This window comes from Mya arenaria, chromosome 5, assembly GCF_026914265.1.
Source record: "Mya arenaria isolate MELC-2E11 chromosome 5, ASM2691426v1".
NCBI classification, from domain to species: Eukaryota; Metazoa; Mollusca; class Bivalvia; order Myida; family Myidae; genus Mya; species Mya arenaria.
In genome coordinates, this window is record NC_069126.1 from 40,990,468 (window position 1) to 41,008,191 (window position 17,724).

The 17,724-nt window shown below is 35.3% G+C and overlaps 1 protein-coding gene across 1 annotated transcript; it reads left to right on the forward strand.

The window, feature by feature from the left end:
* The first annotated feature begins 802 nt into the window (after positions 1–802).
* Positions 803–2,011, forward strand: LOC128235690 (uncharacterized). The gene has a single exon (XM_052950492.1). The coding sequence runs from the start codon at positions 803–805 to the stop codon at positions 2,009–2,011; it is 1,209 nt and encodes a 402-aa protein (XP_052806452.1).
* Positions 2,012–17,724: the final 15,713 nt, after the last annotated feature.

Genomic DNA, 17,724 nt, shown 5'->3' on the forward strand with positions numbered 1-17,724 from the left:
TTGTTATTGCATCTACCTAGCGAACAAGTTGAACATGCGCGACGACCATTGCTATTCCATACGCATAGCGAACAAGTATAACATGCGCGGCGACCATAGCTATTCCATACACATAGCGAACAAGTATAACATGCGCAACGACCATAGCTATTCCATACGCATAGCGAACAAGTATAACATGCGCGACGACCGTTGTTATTCCATCTACCTAGCGAACGGGTTGAACATGCGCGACGACTATAGCTATTCCATACACATAGCGAACAAGTATAACATGCGCACCGACCATTGCTATTCCATACGCATAGCGAACAAGCATAATATACACGACGACCGTTGTTATTCCATCTAGCTAGCGAACAAGTTGAACATGCGCGACGACCATAGCTATTCCATACACATAGCGAACAAGTATAACATGCGCAACGACCATAGCTATTCCATACGCATAGCGAACAAGTATAACATGCGCGACGACCATTGCTTTTCCATCTACCTAGCGAACAAGTATAACATGCGCGGCGACCATAGCTAGTCCATACACATAGCGAACAAGTATAACATGCGCAACGACCATATCTATTCCATACACATAGCGAACAAGTATAATATGCGTGACGATCATAGTTATTCCATACACATAGCGAACAAGTATAACATGCGCGACGACCATGGCTAGTCCATACACAGAGCGAACAAGTATAACATGCGCGACGACAATTGCTATTCCATACGCTTAGCGAACAAGTATAATATGCGCGACGACCATTGATATTCCATACGCATAGCGAACAAGTATAACATGCGCGACGACAATTGCTATTCCATACGCATAGCGAACAAGTATAACATGCGCGACGACCATTGCTATTCCATACGCATAGCGAACAAGTATAATATGCGCGACGACCATAGCTATTCCATACGCATAGCGAACAAGTATAACATGCGCGACGACCATGGCTATTCCATCTACCTAGCGAACAAGTATAACATGCGCGACGACCATGGCTATTCCATACGCATAGCGAACAAGTATAACATGCGCGACGACCATGGCTATTCCATACGCATAGCGAACAAGTATAACATGCGCGACGACCATTGCTATTCCATACGCATAGCGAACAAGTATAACATGCGCGACGACCATGGCTATTCCATACGCATAGCGAACAAGTATAACATGCGCGACGACAATTGCTATTCCATACACATAGCGAACAAGAATAACATGCGCGACGACAATTGCTATTCCATACACAAAGCGAACAAGTATAACAATTGCTATTCCATACGCATAGCGAACAAGTATAACATGCGCGACGACCATTGCTATTCCATACGCATAGCGAACAAGTATAATATGCGTGACGACCATTGCTATTCCATACGCATAGCGAACAAGTATAACATGCGCGACGACCATGGCTATTCCATCTACATAGCGAACAAGTATAACATGCGCGACGACTATTGCTATTCCATACGCATAGCGAACAAGTATAACATGCGCGACGACCATTGCTATTCCATACGCATAGCGAACAAGTATAACATGCGCGACGACCATTGCTATTCCATACACATAGCGAACAAGTATAACATGCGCGACGACCATTGCTATTCCATACGCATAGCGAACAAGTATAACATGCGCGACGACAATTGCTATTCCATACGCATAGCGAACAAGAATAACATGCGCGACGACAATTGCTATTCCATACACAAAGCGAACAAGTATAACATGCGCGACGACAATTGCTATTCCATACACATAGCGAACAAGTATAACATGCGCGACGACTATTTCTATTCCATACACAAAGCGAACAAGTATAACATGCGCGACGACAATTGCTATTCCATACACATAGCGAACAAGTATAACATGCGTGGCGACAAAAGCTATTCCATACACATAGCGAACAAGTATAACATGCGCGACGACCATTGCTATTCCATACGCATAGCGAACAAGTATAACATGCGCGACGACCATAGCTAGTCCATACACATAGCGAACAAGTATAACATGCGCGACGACCATAGCTATTCCATACGCATAGCGAACAAGTATAACATGCGCGACGACAGTTGCTATTCCATACACATAGCGAACAAGTATAACATGCGCGACGACTATTGCTATTCCATACACATAGCGAACAAGTATAACATGCATGGCGACCATAGCTATTCCATACGCATAGCGAACAAGTATAACATGCGCGACGACTATAGCTATTCCATACACATAGCGAACAAGTATAACAAAGGCGACGACCATAGCTATTCCATACGCATAGCGAACAAGTATAACATGCGCGACGACTATTCTTATTCCATACACATAGCGATCAAGTATAACATGCGCGACGACTATTGCTATTCCATACACATAGCGAACAAGTATAACGTGCGTGGCGACCATAGCTATTCCATACACATAGCGAACAAGTCTAACAAGCGCGACGACCATAGCTATTCCATACGCATAGCGAACAAGTATAACATGCGCGACGACTATTGCTATTCCATCTACATAGCGAACAAGTATAACATGCGCGACGACCATTGCTATTCCATACACATAGCGAACAAGTATAACATGCGCGACGACCATAGCTAGTCCATACACATAGCGAACAAGTATAACATGCGCGACGACCATAGCTATTCCATCTACCTAGCGAACAAGTATAACATGCGCGACGACCATTGCTTTTCCATCTGCCTAGCGAACAAGTATAATATGCGCGACGACCATAGCTAGTCCATACACATAGCGAACAAGTATAATATGCGCGACGACCGTTGTTATTCCATCTACCTAGCAAACAAGTATAACATGCGCGACGACCATTGCTTTTCCATCTACCTAGCGAACAAGTATAACATGCGCGACGACCATTGCTATTCCATACACATAGCGAACAAGTATAACATGCGCAACGACCATAGCTATTCCATACGCATAGCGAACAAGTATAACATGCGCGACGACCATTGCTACTCCATACACATAGCGAACAAGTATAGCATGTTCGACGACCATTGCTACTCCATGCACATAGTGAACAAGTATAATATGCGCATCGACCATTGCTATTCCATCTACATAGCGAACAAGTATAACATGCGCGGCGACGACCATTGCTATTCTATTTGTTTTGCATTTCACCAAAATGTTAGTAGTGTACTAGCAATAGACAAAATATGGGGTAGGGGTTAAGGTACAAAACATCGGCCTGGAAACTTGTACAGTCGAGTATTAACCATGAAGTTTGGAAAATAGGAATATATACATGATATCACAGTAACAACATGCACAGAAATGCCATATTTGCCGAGAAAATACGAAATATTGTGGATAAAATCAATACGTTTGTTAGTAAACATTGCCCCCTCAGCCACAATCTGTTCAATATTTTTTTTCTATACAGTTATGTTACCAAACTCAGATGTCGATGGAAGAACATGTTTTTCGCCACATTCTGGACCCATACACTTTTCAAAATTTAAAGAAAAAGTCCACTTACCAGGTAAAAGTTAGTACCTGAATCGGTACTTTTCATTCTAAATCCGCCATTTTGTTTGCCATGAAACATTTTTCTCACTTAATGATTGCATGGAACGAAATTACGTCCTCCCGTTGTATAATGTTGAAATAACGTGTTTCAACATCGTTGTAAAATAAATAAGTTTACACTAAAAATAGTGATATGTGCAGAATTGAAGACCTTCGCCGACCATTGATCAATGCGGTAACCAACACAGGTATTGATGAAAAACTTACATGAATGATAGATGCGTTTGCTCATCAAGTTCATTGTTTGGTCAGGTTTTGATTCGTGTACCGTTTAATAAGTTTAAAATGTACATGAATGTTTGGGTGTAGTTCCCATTTATATTAAAATGATTTGCAAACTGTCTGGTAAACACATGCAGACACAAAAGTACTGGGGTGCAGTCCACGGTATTTCCTTGATGCAAAAAGCCAGATGACCAGATCCGCAAACCAAGTGCCGAGGTATAGTCCATGGTATTATCATGATACAAACTGCCAGATTATCAAATCCGGACACCTAAGAACAACGTACAGATGCAAGTTGCCATATTACCAGATCCGGCCACTAAAGTCTCAAGATATAGTTAATGCCATTCTTTGATGCAAATAGCCAGATTAACAGATACGGACCCTGAGTACCAAGATGCAATTCATGTTATCATCATCATGGTGCAAATAACAAAGTTATTATGGAATCAAAAAGTAAAGTATCAATAGTTTGTTTTCGTCGTCAAACTGTTAATTAGACATATTCGTATATGTGCACGAAATACGATTTTAATAAAACGCGTGTCCGTCGCCGTTCCTCGTCTGGACTTGATTTACAGAGATAAAGTTACCATTGCGACCAGAGAAGACAATGGCACGAAATCTACCAATTTCAATCTGAGTTAAATATTCGTCGCATCCATTGCCTTAATTGTGACATTATGTCTTTGTATTGTCAAACACACACGCACTATTTTGAAAATGCAAATTTGACATTATCGTAGTTATTTGTTATCAGGTATTGCACCCACAAAACAGATTGAAACAAAATACGAGAGCATAATTTCAATCACGTGCGTAGTAAGCGAGGTAACTGATTTGCACCATGCGGCCAAGTACAACTGTCAATAGCTAGCTTGCGTAATTAACTAATAGTGTATTAATTTATCCGCAGCTAGGCTAGTATTTAAATGTTCAGATCCACATTCTTATAACTGCTTCGATATGGAAGTTATGGACGAAAACAAGGAAATAATATCAATCATGATACAAGTAGTTGTTATAGCGGTTTTGATTGTTCTCCCAAGTCTGTTTGAATCATTTTCTTACAAGGTAATTAATTGCCATGCTCATAATAAGTTTGCTTTATACACATAAGTAAACATATTAAAAAGGTCGAGGGAGAAGATAACTGTATTTCAAATATCTACTGTAAGGTTTTCAAAAAAGCTTTTGAATGGTGTTGCTTACGACTAAGATATTTTATTCAAAATTTTACGATATCATACTTTCGTTTTCATCGGTCGAATAATTGATTGCAGTGTTTGTTTTGCCTTACCGTTACCCCAAATCGCCGATACTACACGATTTCCCTAGGCGAACACGTAGTCTGACACATTTTATTTGAGCTTGTTATTATTGCTGTGGAAATAGTTGTGTTATAATCTTGTTAACCGGTTATTGCTAATTGTTCTCACTGAACATCCAAGACGGTCACACAAACACCGTTTCGATACATTGATGTTGATATGCAAATGGTCATGATACCTTTGTCTATTGCTTTGTGACATTGTTTGTCTGGTTAAATGAGAGTCGGTTTTGTCTTTTATCCGTGTGAGTTTTAACATAGCTGCTGTATAATCTTCATGTCGTTCCTGTAGTTTATGTGTGATAAATCAAATGCCTTATTTCTTACGCGCATAGTTTTCAGAAGCTTTTCTTAACATTTCCGGTCATTATTCGCTTACAAAAAACTTCCAGCAACAAGATGACTCAACTGTCATCGTACTGTGTGGTTACATATACTATTGTCAATACTTTAAAACAATGTCGACGTTCAAACCATTGTTCTTCAATGAGACAGTTGGGAAACAAATCCTCCTATGATAGAAGTAGCTCATGGCACATGTCAAGCTACCACCATTAACGTTTTTGTTGCCCGTTGATCGGTACAGTACCGTATACACGAACGCGCAGGTGAAATGGATAAGTGTTGTTTGTATCTTCTGATGTCTGGATTTGGTATGTTGTTCCGTTTTTGTTTTCTTTTCTTACAGCTGATGTAAAAGTAGTTTAGTCAATTTTGTAATTTTAAAGTTGTCGCGTTTTTTTCACTGAACTAGAATTAAGATATGTAGTAATAGTTGTGTAAAGTGGACGAATACTTGAAGATGAAATAAAAAACAGAAGTTGTAATTGACAACTTCTTTTAAAATCGTTTTAGAAGTCGTCCTAGTACCGAGATGACTAACAGTCGAAAAGAAGGAGGAGCTGAATGTCGAGCCATTTCAATCTTTCGAATAAGCATTAATCTGTATGGCAACCATGCTTAACAGTCCGGTCTTGCCTTGTGACATTATATTATGTCAAAATAAAATTTGCCGCGTAATTTATTTAAATATAGGGTTGAATCCTGATATTTGTTCAAATTCCACTACGAATATCATACAAATCTTTGTTGATACATTGCGGTTCACAATCACTATTTCAGCTCTTTTTAGTTACACCTGTTCTGCCAGAGAACAGTATGGGACAATATCAGTGGTAGGACCTGCGTTTGTGAACAGGGAGGTAACACTGAAAGCGACACCGTTCTACCCTTGGGGATGTGACGTAGAATGGAAATACATTATGGAAGGCGGAACACAATTTCAAACATTAATCCAGTCACATGCTAAAATTTATTGGGAGGATGGATCTTTCTTTCTGAAATGGTGGGCTTCAAATGCATACAACAGATCCGACTTCTACGCCGGATGTGCAACAAACACAACAATAAGAACACGCTTAATATCTTTAAATATGAAAGGTAAATATCGGAGTCTATTCCAAGGTGTTATCCAATCTTATATTTTTACACACGTATCTATATTTATATAAAGTGTGTGAGCTGATCCTTGCTTCCTCTTTGTTTTTGTTTTTTTTATTTTTTTATTAAATTCTTTAGAGCTTTCTAACATATATGAATGCGTTTTTATCTTAGTATGTGGCTTGTTCGTCCATTTGGTTCCTACTGTTTGTTTTCTTCTTAATAAATACAAAGCAAAACATGATTGAGTTGTGATAATTAAGCTTATTTACGTTATAATTAGAGATTGTTGGAACATGTGGAGCTCTCGTGATTTTAAGCCCGGTTGTTCGAGGCGCGGATGTCAAACTTGGATATTTTCCGTCTGACTTTTCTATACGCAATCAAGGAAATATTACACGAACATGGAAGAAAAATATTGAGGACATAGTGCTACGGGAAGGGTCTTTCGAAGCGGAAATTATTTCTGAATATTTGTACATATTGACTATATTTAACTTCGAAGAAAGAGATGAAGGAACATATATGTTAAGCTGCAATGAAATTGGCAACACGGATTCTGTGCAGCTTCATATTCCAGGTACCTACCGCTCACTTCTCCGAGCAATCTGACTTTTAATTAATGGTTGTTTTTTATATGTTAGCTTGGAATAAAAAGAAGTCATAAAAGTACAAGAAGACTAATTTATGTCGCCAGATGATAAATGCATGAACAGCAATACGATAAACATTTGGTTTTCATCTGTTTTTTGAAACTCTACATTGTATTCCAAGTGATTTAAATGTTTTTTTAGAGCCACCGAGTTATCCAGTTATCGGTCCAAAATCTGCTGACTTTCATACAACAGAATGCATTTATGTTGATTTGGGCTCCGACTTGTATTGCAAAACTGAAAATGGAACAGAACCCATACAAGTAGTACTTTTATTTGGCCAGGATTCATTTGATCTTACTGAAAGTAATGAGGAAAAAGGCTTGTTCCGTTTCAATAACGTTCACCAACAAATGAAAGGAATGTTGAGGCAGAATGTGACATGCCTAGTTTCAAATGCAGCCCTTGAAAAACCTTACGAAGTGCACGGCATTCTTTGTAACGTAGGTAAGGAAGTAAAATATACATGATGTGAAGCAATGATTCATAATTTTGTGGAGTTTAATATTATTGGATCGTGCATAATTTTCGATGTTTTTAAACTCATTCTTTTAATACCAGAGAAAGGTAGCCCGCCATTGCTGACTGTTCCTGAATTCCTCTTTGGAGAAAGCTCTACATCAATCTGTGAGGTTCGCAATGCTGTTCCAGCCCCGGCAATAGAACTGCACATTGGCGAAATCTTGCTAGCAGATGTTCAACAAATTGATTCATTTAACGTATCTTCTCATACGTTTACTAGCACAGCAGCGATGACAAATACTAACAAAATATGGAATGGGAAAGATATGTGCTGCACCAAGAAAAGCAAATACGATTTTGGTATTACAAATGTATCAGAATGCCAAAACATTAGTATGAAATGTAAGTAAATTGGAATGATTTCGATTTTAAATAATGTTTAATTGTTATAAAATGCTGGCATTCTGTACTAATTTCTTTTGTTGAACATGCAATCGATCCAACTGAACAATGTGTGCTACTCCTTTTTAAAATATACCCATACTTGGTAAAGTGCACCTACATTTTATTAGATAATAATTGTGTTATTATAAAATGCACTTACCTTCAAATTGATATAAATCAAACTAGTATAAAATGCACATACGTTCAAATAAACAAAGTATAACTCGAGTAGGAAACACCGTACTTCTGAACTATTAAGATATACTTCCAAACGATATGTTTTATATGCGTTCAAGTCTTAGTTAATGACGATAGTAGAATATTGAGTTTCTAATCTCGAATATTAATCACGACCTATATGTACAAAGTAAGATAATTAATAATGTACTGTTTAAAGTAAGCTGTCGCACATCAAACAACTTTAAGTACACATTTCTGCCAATGATCGTTTTTTAATTGACATATGACATGGACTTGCGTTTTAGAGATCTGATACCACACACATTAAGAAACTGCATTTTCTCTTTTTCCATTTCAGTTCCCCCATCTTACATTTCGATGTCGGTAAACAAAACACATGACTACAGGAACAATAGTTCTGTCTGTTTCTTAGATGTATCATGTCAAACAAATGAATCAAATCCACCTTGCACGATTGAATGGTCAAGCGACAACGATAATTTAAGATATATTAATAGCAGCAATTGGACTATTAAAGAACATGGGAGCTATCAATCTGTTTCCAAAGTGCTTTACAGGGTGATAAAAGACAAAACTGGTGGAACTATAACATGTTCAACAAAATGTGATCATTTCCCATCTCATCTAAATACAAATGACACAGTATATGTTTCAGGTACGTACTGGAACTTACTTATTTGTTGACCTTTGTTCAAACTGCCAATCGAACAATGCCGTCTGTTATCGTGTACAATATCCTAAAAGGGGTCTGTCTTCCGTATTGAACTTATACATGAACATATGTTTTATTTAAGGTGTTTTACCCACTTCTAACAAAAGTTATAACCAATCTATTTTAAAATGTGGATTATAGCCTCAGTGTCATTTAGGATTAAATAATTAGAGAGAGAAATATAAGTGAGTTTATTACTATGATAAAGTATTGTATAATGTCTGATAAATTCCCGAGGTCCACACGATGTTTTATTAAAACGAAATGTATAGGAAATACCAACTAAATTCCAAACTGATCCACCGACGTTCTATATTTTAATGAGGCAGATAAGTGGGCGGAGCATAGCATCAATGTTTTTAGTGAACAACTCGCTCATATTTCTTGAAAGTGTACTTTTTGTATATGACGAAATTAAGTATGACAAATCATAAGGAGTGTAAAAACTCCTTTTTTGTTGCGTAATTGGTTGATTGACATTATCACTTGATGTTATTAATTAATCATTGATTTGTCAAAATATCGTTATTATATTATGTAAATATTCCTCGTCTTGCGGATCTGGTGTTGTTTTTGTATATTTTTTACGTTACCGGCGTGTGTTCTCACACCACTAAAACCAACTTTTTATACCATATTTTTATTTTCTTTGCAATTTCGATGTCATACAATAAAATAATGCTAAAACAACTGTTTTCAGATGCATTACATGGAAATGTATTTGAACCCTAAACTAAGAAACTCAAATCATTGGCATTCAGAAAGTCATGTGATATGCAAATTTCGTAATCACGTTGTGTGCGCTAAATTTAATTTTGCTTTCGGTTATGTTGCAATGCAAAAAATGCAGTTTTAGCGGTTAAAAAAGGTCAAAAAGTTTCAGATTGTTTTATCTTTCATTCAAGGTGTTGTACTAAAGTGTTGTAGGATTTAAATTAAATATATTTTAAAATGAATGATAATTATTGTTTTCTCTTCACTGGGTATTTATATTACTTTGTTACTTTCTCAAAAAATTCTACACTACATTGCAGGTGGTCCAACCATGCAGTTGAACACGACATCACCTGTTAATTTATATCCGAATAATACAGTGAACGTCAAATGCCTTGTTGATGACTGCCATGTTACAGGGAAATGGACGCTTCGATGGGAAGATGAAAATAAGGCTGAAATAAAGACTTGTACACAAACAGAGGAATGCCTGTTTACACTGAGCTACACCGGAGATAAAGAAATGACATACATTTGCATCGCATGGAAATTACATGTGATTCTGAGAAACAACTTGACAGTTTTAAACTCATTGACAAAGGGTTTGTATGAAACATTTCAAATATTCATTTTAAACGATACCAATACCAGGTATCAATCATTCTGCGGCAATGGCACGATTAAATAAAACCTTATGTGTACATGTCATCCCTTATTTTCCATTTATTCATTTTAACAGTTAAATAATTTTAACGTTCAGTTTGAGACAATTCTTTGATGTCAGTGTTAAATCCACACACAGTAAAGGTCTGTAGCTTCGGTAATTGTGATTATATATAGCCAAATACGAGACGATTGGAGACTAAATGTATCGGGAATGTATCGAATGGCAAGATATTGAGATGTTTTACAGTGTTACTACCATCAGCAAATAACATGAAGGTCCATACAATAAATAAGATGACTGCAAGAACTGTTTAAGATAATATTCTCTTAAGTAAACTACAACACTGCATATGTAAATCTAAATAAACTCCAACATTATTTGATTGCTTGTATTTTTCTTATTGTGTGCATAAAAAACATACACAAATTGTGATCAACCGTTTCAAGATACGGTAAAATCCGGCAAAATTGCAATAAATACAATAAATAATGGACGACACAATATAGCCACAAAACCGTAATTGCCAAGATGGATTATAAGTGCAGCACTTGCTTTCTAATTGCAGAAGGAACAACCAACCCTGCACTAGATGTTACCCAACAGTGGTATACGCCGGTCATTTACGCCGTATCGGGAACAGCTGTAGTTATAATACCTGCAACGTTAATCGGACTTCTATGTAGGCGATACTTTCATCATGAAAATTATACAGGTTCTTTAACTGAAAAATAAACTTTGAAACAATTTTTAATCGATGCATATTTTTCTCTGTCATTGGTCACAATAATGTATTGAGAAATATCATCTAATTAATTCATCATAACTGAAGGTAAGGTTTTTGTGATAGTCTGTTTCCCATTGACAATGTTTCAGTCAGTTAATCTTAGGTGAACTCGGCGTTGACTTATCTGTGACAGAAGGGCATGATAATTCAGGTCAACTCAAGTGTCCACTTACTAATTTAATTATGTTGGTCTAACTAAGGGCGTATACGTATGAGCACAACCTGTCTCTGCATACGAACAATCTTAATTGAAGGGAAGAGAATTTTTTTTAAACGATATTGCAAAATAAATTTCACTTTATCGGTAATACAATGGATGCTACGGAAACATGTTCAACACACAATACAAATTCTGTAATCTCTCAATGGCACAAGGATCGGAAGTACAAAACAATGCACAAACGTACACACACCGAACATGAATATAACGTTGATGTTTTTCAGTGAATCTTGGACCGATCATTAATGTATTTAGAAAAATGAGATGGAGTTTTTACATATATGTTGTAAAGTCACATTTGGTAAAAATAAGTGACCTCTGTAAATTAAGTTTATTGTGTTCGCAGAAAAGGAAATATATGAATTGTTGATGTTCACATGATTAAATTGACATGATGAGTGAAAGAATGTGGTCGAGGACATGGAACTTACAAACATTCGTTCTTTCCAATTCTTTGACACAGTTTATGAAACGCTTCTACGCCGAAGAAGAACTGCAGGTAGAGATCGAAGTGCACATGTGTACGATGATGTTCAGTCTAATGTAGCGACAACTGAGCTTCACAATCTAGTAAGAGTTCTGTAAAGTATAACCATCAAAAACAGTCTGTCTTCTTGACTAAGAACACTGTCTTTCCACCTCAGGGTTTCCGATTCAATTTCATATCGATGTTGCTATTCGGGTAATATTACATTTTTTTAAAAAAGGTTTAAATATTTAACTTTCAATTGATTATGTATATCACACACATACACACAAATACATTTGACCTTGTACATGAATGACGTTTTACCATTGGTGTGGAGCTTTTACATGATCAGGATGAGATACACTATATACACGCATGCGTGCGTGCGTGCGTGTGTGTGTGTGTGCCTTGTAATGATAAAATTATGTGACTCACAATTCATTCAAACAATATTGTCACCAATACCTCTTTTCATTGATATTAATATAGAAAAACAAAACCTACTTGATCGTCTTTTTTTCTAAAAAACAACAACAAAACATAATAATAATAAAGATTTTATAAAGAAGTGTTTGTATCGTTTTATGTATAATTAAGTTATTAAATAAAGCTTTATTTACATTTGAAGGAAGGAGTGTCTGCACATGCAATCGAAAACAAAGACGCACAACCATTGGATAGAGAAGGAATTCAAGTCCGTTCAAACGAGAATGTCAGCCACTACGACTATGTGGATACCCCATCGGTCCACAGAAACCATCGGACAAAGGCACCGAATACAAATTATATCCATGCTCTATAATCGATTCAGTTACTGATGAAAAAAATCGTTTAGACGTATTTGTGTCATTTGCAATTCATATATCATTATTATATTGCTGGCCGTTTAAAGACCCCAACTTGAAAGTTTATTGTTGGTGAATGTATTGATTTGTTTTTACGTGTGTGTTTTATTATACATGTCTAGTTTGATTGAATCGTAATTTGGAGGTGTCACTTCTGTTGACACGTCTGTATTAATTTAATGAGATTGCTGGTATCTTGTCGTTGAGTATGCTTAAAGTTTAAATTTTGTTTAATTGCTTTAAAGTTTTTAAGATGCTGAAGGCTCTTAACATGCATAACGGTGTAAGGGTGAAATGTTTGGACAATTTTAATGTTGTAATCTTTTATCCGGTTTAACCATATTCCAAAGGTAACCCAGGTGTTCGCTGCTAATCGCTAAGTATTTATTTATAACGGTAAATTGGTATTTGTAAACCACTGTAACTATAATATATGTGTTTGTTGTATTTTGTGCATATAGTTGTTTCTTTTTCAGACATTGATCCGATTACGTTAAGCCGTATAATATTACATAAATGTTTGGCCGTTGTTTTTGTCCATGTTATTCACATTTGTATTATCATAATGTAAATGATAAGCTTAGTTACTTTATTCTTCCAACTACCAACATGAAGCAAATCGATCACTTTGCATATAATAACAAACATATTATGAGTGTTTGTTTCCTTTTTGTTAAAATATTAACAAATGAATAAAATAACAAACATGCTATGATTGGGTTTATTTTTGATATTCTTATGATAACAAACGAATGCAATATCAAACTTGTTGGTTTAAACTAGGGATGCAAACGAATGGCAAAATTGACATTCGAATACTCGGTAATTCTTTCGATCAAATATTCAAATATTCGATTACAAAATGAATATTTAAGGAGTTGTTGTTAACTTTTATTAATCGCTTTAGTTATAGACGTTGTCTGTATTCCCTTCTTTTTCGTAGCCGTTACTCGCTAATTCAGCTAATCATAAATTAACGCTTTTCAACATGTTGATTAATGTTGACACAATACAGAAGATAACAATAACAAGATATTTTTTATATTAATACGAGATGAATCGCGATCAGAACGTATCCGAAGATATTGAGTTTATCAGAAAAATATTCGCCGAAAAGCCGTTTTTTACGGAACGGAAAACTAGGTGTTAATATATTGCCGTGTTTTCTTAAAAAAACGGCGTAAAACAGTGAAAAAAGTGTAATAGGATGACCATCCTCCGAATATCTTATAACATGTTGCCCATTAATTGTTTAAATTGCGTGCCACTTTCCAGTATGCATCTCTATTCTACCTCACTACCCCAAGGGTAGAACGTTGTCGCTATCATTGTAATCCTATTGATCAGTGTTTCAAACGGACCTTATTATAATACTATTAAATAAAAAACAGAATCCGACCTTCATTTGCTCGATTGTTACGACAGTGAATAGGCATGGAAACACGCAATCGAAAAGAGACCGTACCGATTTGACAAGATTCTTAAGTGTCGCAGACCGTTTAACGACAAAACAATAAAACTGAAGCATTGTAAATACGTTATACATTTTTGGCTTAGGTTCGTGTAAGATTGCGATTGCCAACATCAATCACTTCAATCAAATTGTGCATGATAAGTGGGAAAGTGTGTTTCAAAGTCATTTTCATTCTATCAGTCGAGGTTATATCTCGTTTTGAGACATGGGGGGATCGAACCACAACTACAAGTCATCACCACCACAAGAAAGACAGATACAGCTCACACTTAACTACAATACTAGCTATAATTATAATATTATTAGCTATAATACGAGGCTTTGTGTCCCCTCTGTTTCATTATAAATAATGGTCCGAGGGTCGCCATTGTATCAAAGTATGGATAATGGTATGTGTAAATACATAATATAATGAAATAATATATATCAGAAATAAGTCTACTGCATTAATCAAACAAAATAAGAAAGCATTTTTCCACAATGCTGTTAAAGATAAATTGGACCCAATAAATATCTGGAATTGTTTGAAAGATTTAACACATTTAAATAACTGTGATAAAATAAACTTACCAACATAATTGGTTGTAGATAATAAAGTTATCAACGGGAAATTAAACATAACTAATAAGTTAAATAATCATTTCATTAACAGTTCAAGTATTCTTGAAAAAATACCGCTTAGACATGAAAATTTTGATGCTCTAATCACTTGATGTAAAAATCGGATATAAACAAGTTTTAGTGGGAACTCTAAAAAAATATTAGCATTAGGTGCTCTGAATTGTTTCCCTTCGTCTGCAGATAGAGTTGGGATCTCTAATCATAGAAGTACTTGGGGTTTACCTTTACGTTTATTATTATTTGTTTTATTGGTAAGTTTCCTCAAGTTAATGCATACTTTGATAAGGTTAACCTTTTACGTTTTATCTTTTTAAAGAATTGTTGGGATAAGAGTGGGGTTTGTGCACATAACATGGTTTAACCCCCACCCCCACCCCCAGTAAATTTACGTTTAACTGACCGTTCCAAGGCGGTACCTAACAATTCTTGATAAACATACCTATTTTTTATGTATAGTATGTATGCACTGTGCTGTTTGTGGAGTTTTGTGCTGTTCTTCTATGTTTCTAGTTTGTGATTTTGTGTTCTATGTCTATGGCGTTGGTCCAGTGCCACTAAAACGGGTTTATGTTTAAACTTTTTGCTACTGAGCTTGTTTCTGTAGCTTTTTGCATAAATATTTTTGAACAAAATTACTTCCGTAAATTTTAAAGTGAAATATATTATAGATAAACTTAATTTACATAAATCTACCGGTTTCGATGGAATCGGTCCAAAGATTACATAACAATGTTGGGATTTAATAACACCAACTTTTGCCTCCATCAAAAATAACAGTATCAGGAAAAGAATATTTCCTTATAAGTTAAAAACTGCACGAGTGCTACCATTATATAAGACAGGTTCTTAAGAGGACCCAAACAATTAACGACCTTTTTCAGTATTACCTACAATATCTAAGATTTTTGAAAGACACACAGCTCAGCAACTTGTGCCTGTAATACTAACAACTATGAGCTTAAGGTTTTATATTTTTAGTTATGGGTTAAGTGTGACACAAAAGTTGGGTGAAAAAAAGGGAAATTCTATAGTCTACCAGTGTATAAGGGGTATAAGCTGGAATTCATAAAACATCCTATTTAAGTCATTTCTGAACTTAAGTCGATTTCCTAAAATGTTCATATTACATAAAATTAATGAAAATAAAGTAGTTCAGGTATTATTCAGGTATTATATCATATGACAAGTGAAATACTTAACCTAAGAAAATGAATTAAATTAGGAAATTACTTTAGATTTTTTATGAATACCAGACCAGTCCAGGAGCTTCTTGAAAGTATTTATTACAACCTTATGGTATTTATTATCAAAGATGAGCAATTATGATATTTAAAATAAAGTTCACATAATGTTTACTCGACAATGAGCAAGAAGACAATGGTATAAATATACAAACTAAACTATATATAGAGAAATGATAGAAGTACAACAGGGTCCGTATTACAGAAGCCTCTGAAGTAAATTTTAAATATTTTCAATTAATTAGAAAAGAATGATATATTTCCAAAATCATATTAGAACTTCAAGATGTTTTAACTGCTTTAGTATAGAAACAATAGTAATATTCATCTATTTGTCTGAATTTAACCACAGATATCATTTTTCTCCCACCTCAGATAAGTAGATCCAATAATTTAACCATACTAGATATTCTTATCTTGCCCACGGGCGAAGATAAAATGCCCGTATGGAACTCCTTTTACCACATTGTAATTACCTCCCTTGTTGAAGACTGTCGTCAGTAGCATCAAGGAAATCTTGTCTTATGGTAATATTTAGAACGCTAATTAATTATTTCTCGCTTCAAATGTCACCATAAAGCAGTTTTCAGGCATCATTCAAGAAATAATGCTTCATTTTCCTAAGAACTATTTAAAAAGACCGATTTGACTATTAACATTAACTGGATCACTGCGCGTGTATCCATGACAACCACGTGCTATCGCATATCCATACGCAATTATTTTCACTAAGTAAAAAAGAGTTCCAGCAAAACATACATTTTTACTTAATCTTGTTTAACTGAGGTGGGAGAAAAAGCATCTACCATAGCCGGTCGTATAAGATAGGTTCATCCTGACCCTCGCAAAGGGTGTTTTGCGGAAACTCGGTAACCCTCGTTTCGCAAAACACCCTACGCTCGGGTCGGAATGAACCTATCTTACACTCTCGGCCAAGGAAGATACTTATAATGTTTAAAGTCACAATCAAAGTATCTTTTAGTAATTTAAACTTTTCGAAATTTATTTATATCTAAATGACTTAGAACTCTTAACCTGTTTTACATTTCTTGAATGTTTGATTAAAACATGCATTTATCGTAATAACAAACATGCCATAAAACCGAAAATATAGTCTACAATTAGCGCGTACAACGTCACTAAGAACGTCACTTGCATATCACGTGAGTTTCTTAATGCAAAGAATACCATACTGTTTTATATACTAATAATTTTCATATTTTAACTAACAAGTAATTCGTTTAAATATTTTTTCAAACAAATTAATAATACTTACACTGTTATTTTTATAAAATATTTTAATTGGAAGCTAAATTATAATAATTAAAGAAAAGGGACGTAATAAGTCAATGATACGGCCATGATCATTGCATAGTTGGGTTACGTACAATTCCTACATTATACCATTTATACTCTTATATGTAATAATTTGTCATTGAATTTTTAAGTTTACCCATTTTTAAAAAAAAAATCAAATTATTTTAAAAATGCAAAACATCATCCGAATCTTTTTTCTGAGGTTTGATGAATCGTATGGTTCGTAAACCCAGCTATAAAATACCCGAAGCCTACGAGTTTGGTGACAAGTTATTAAATAGTCATTACATATGTCCAAAGGTTTGTAATA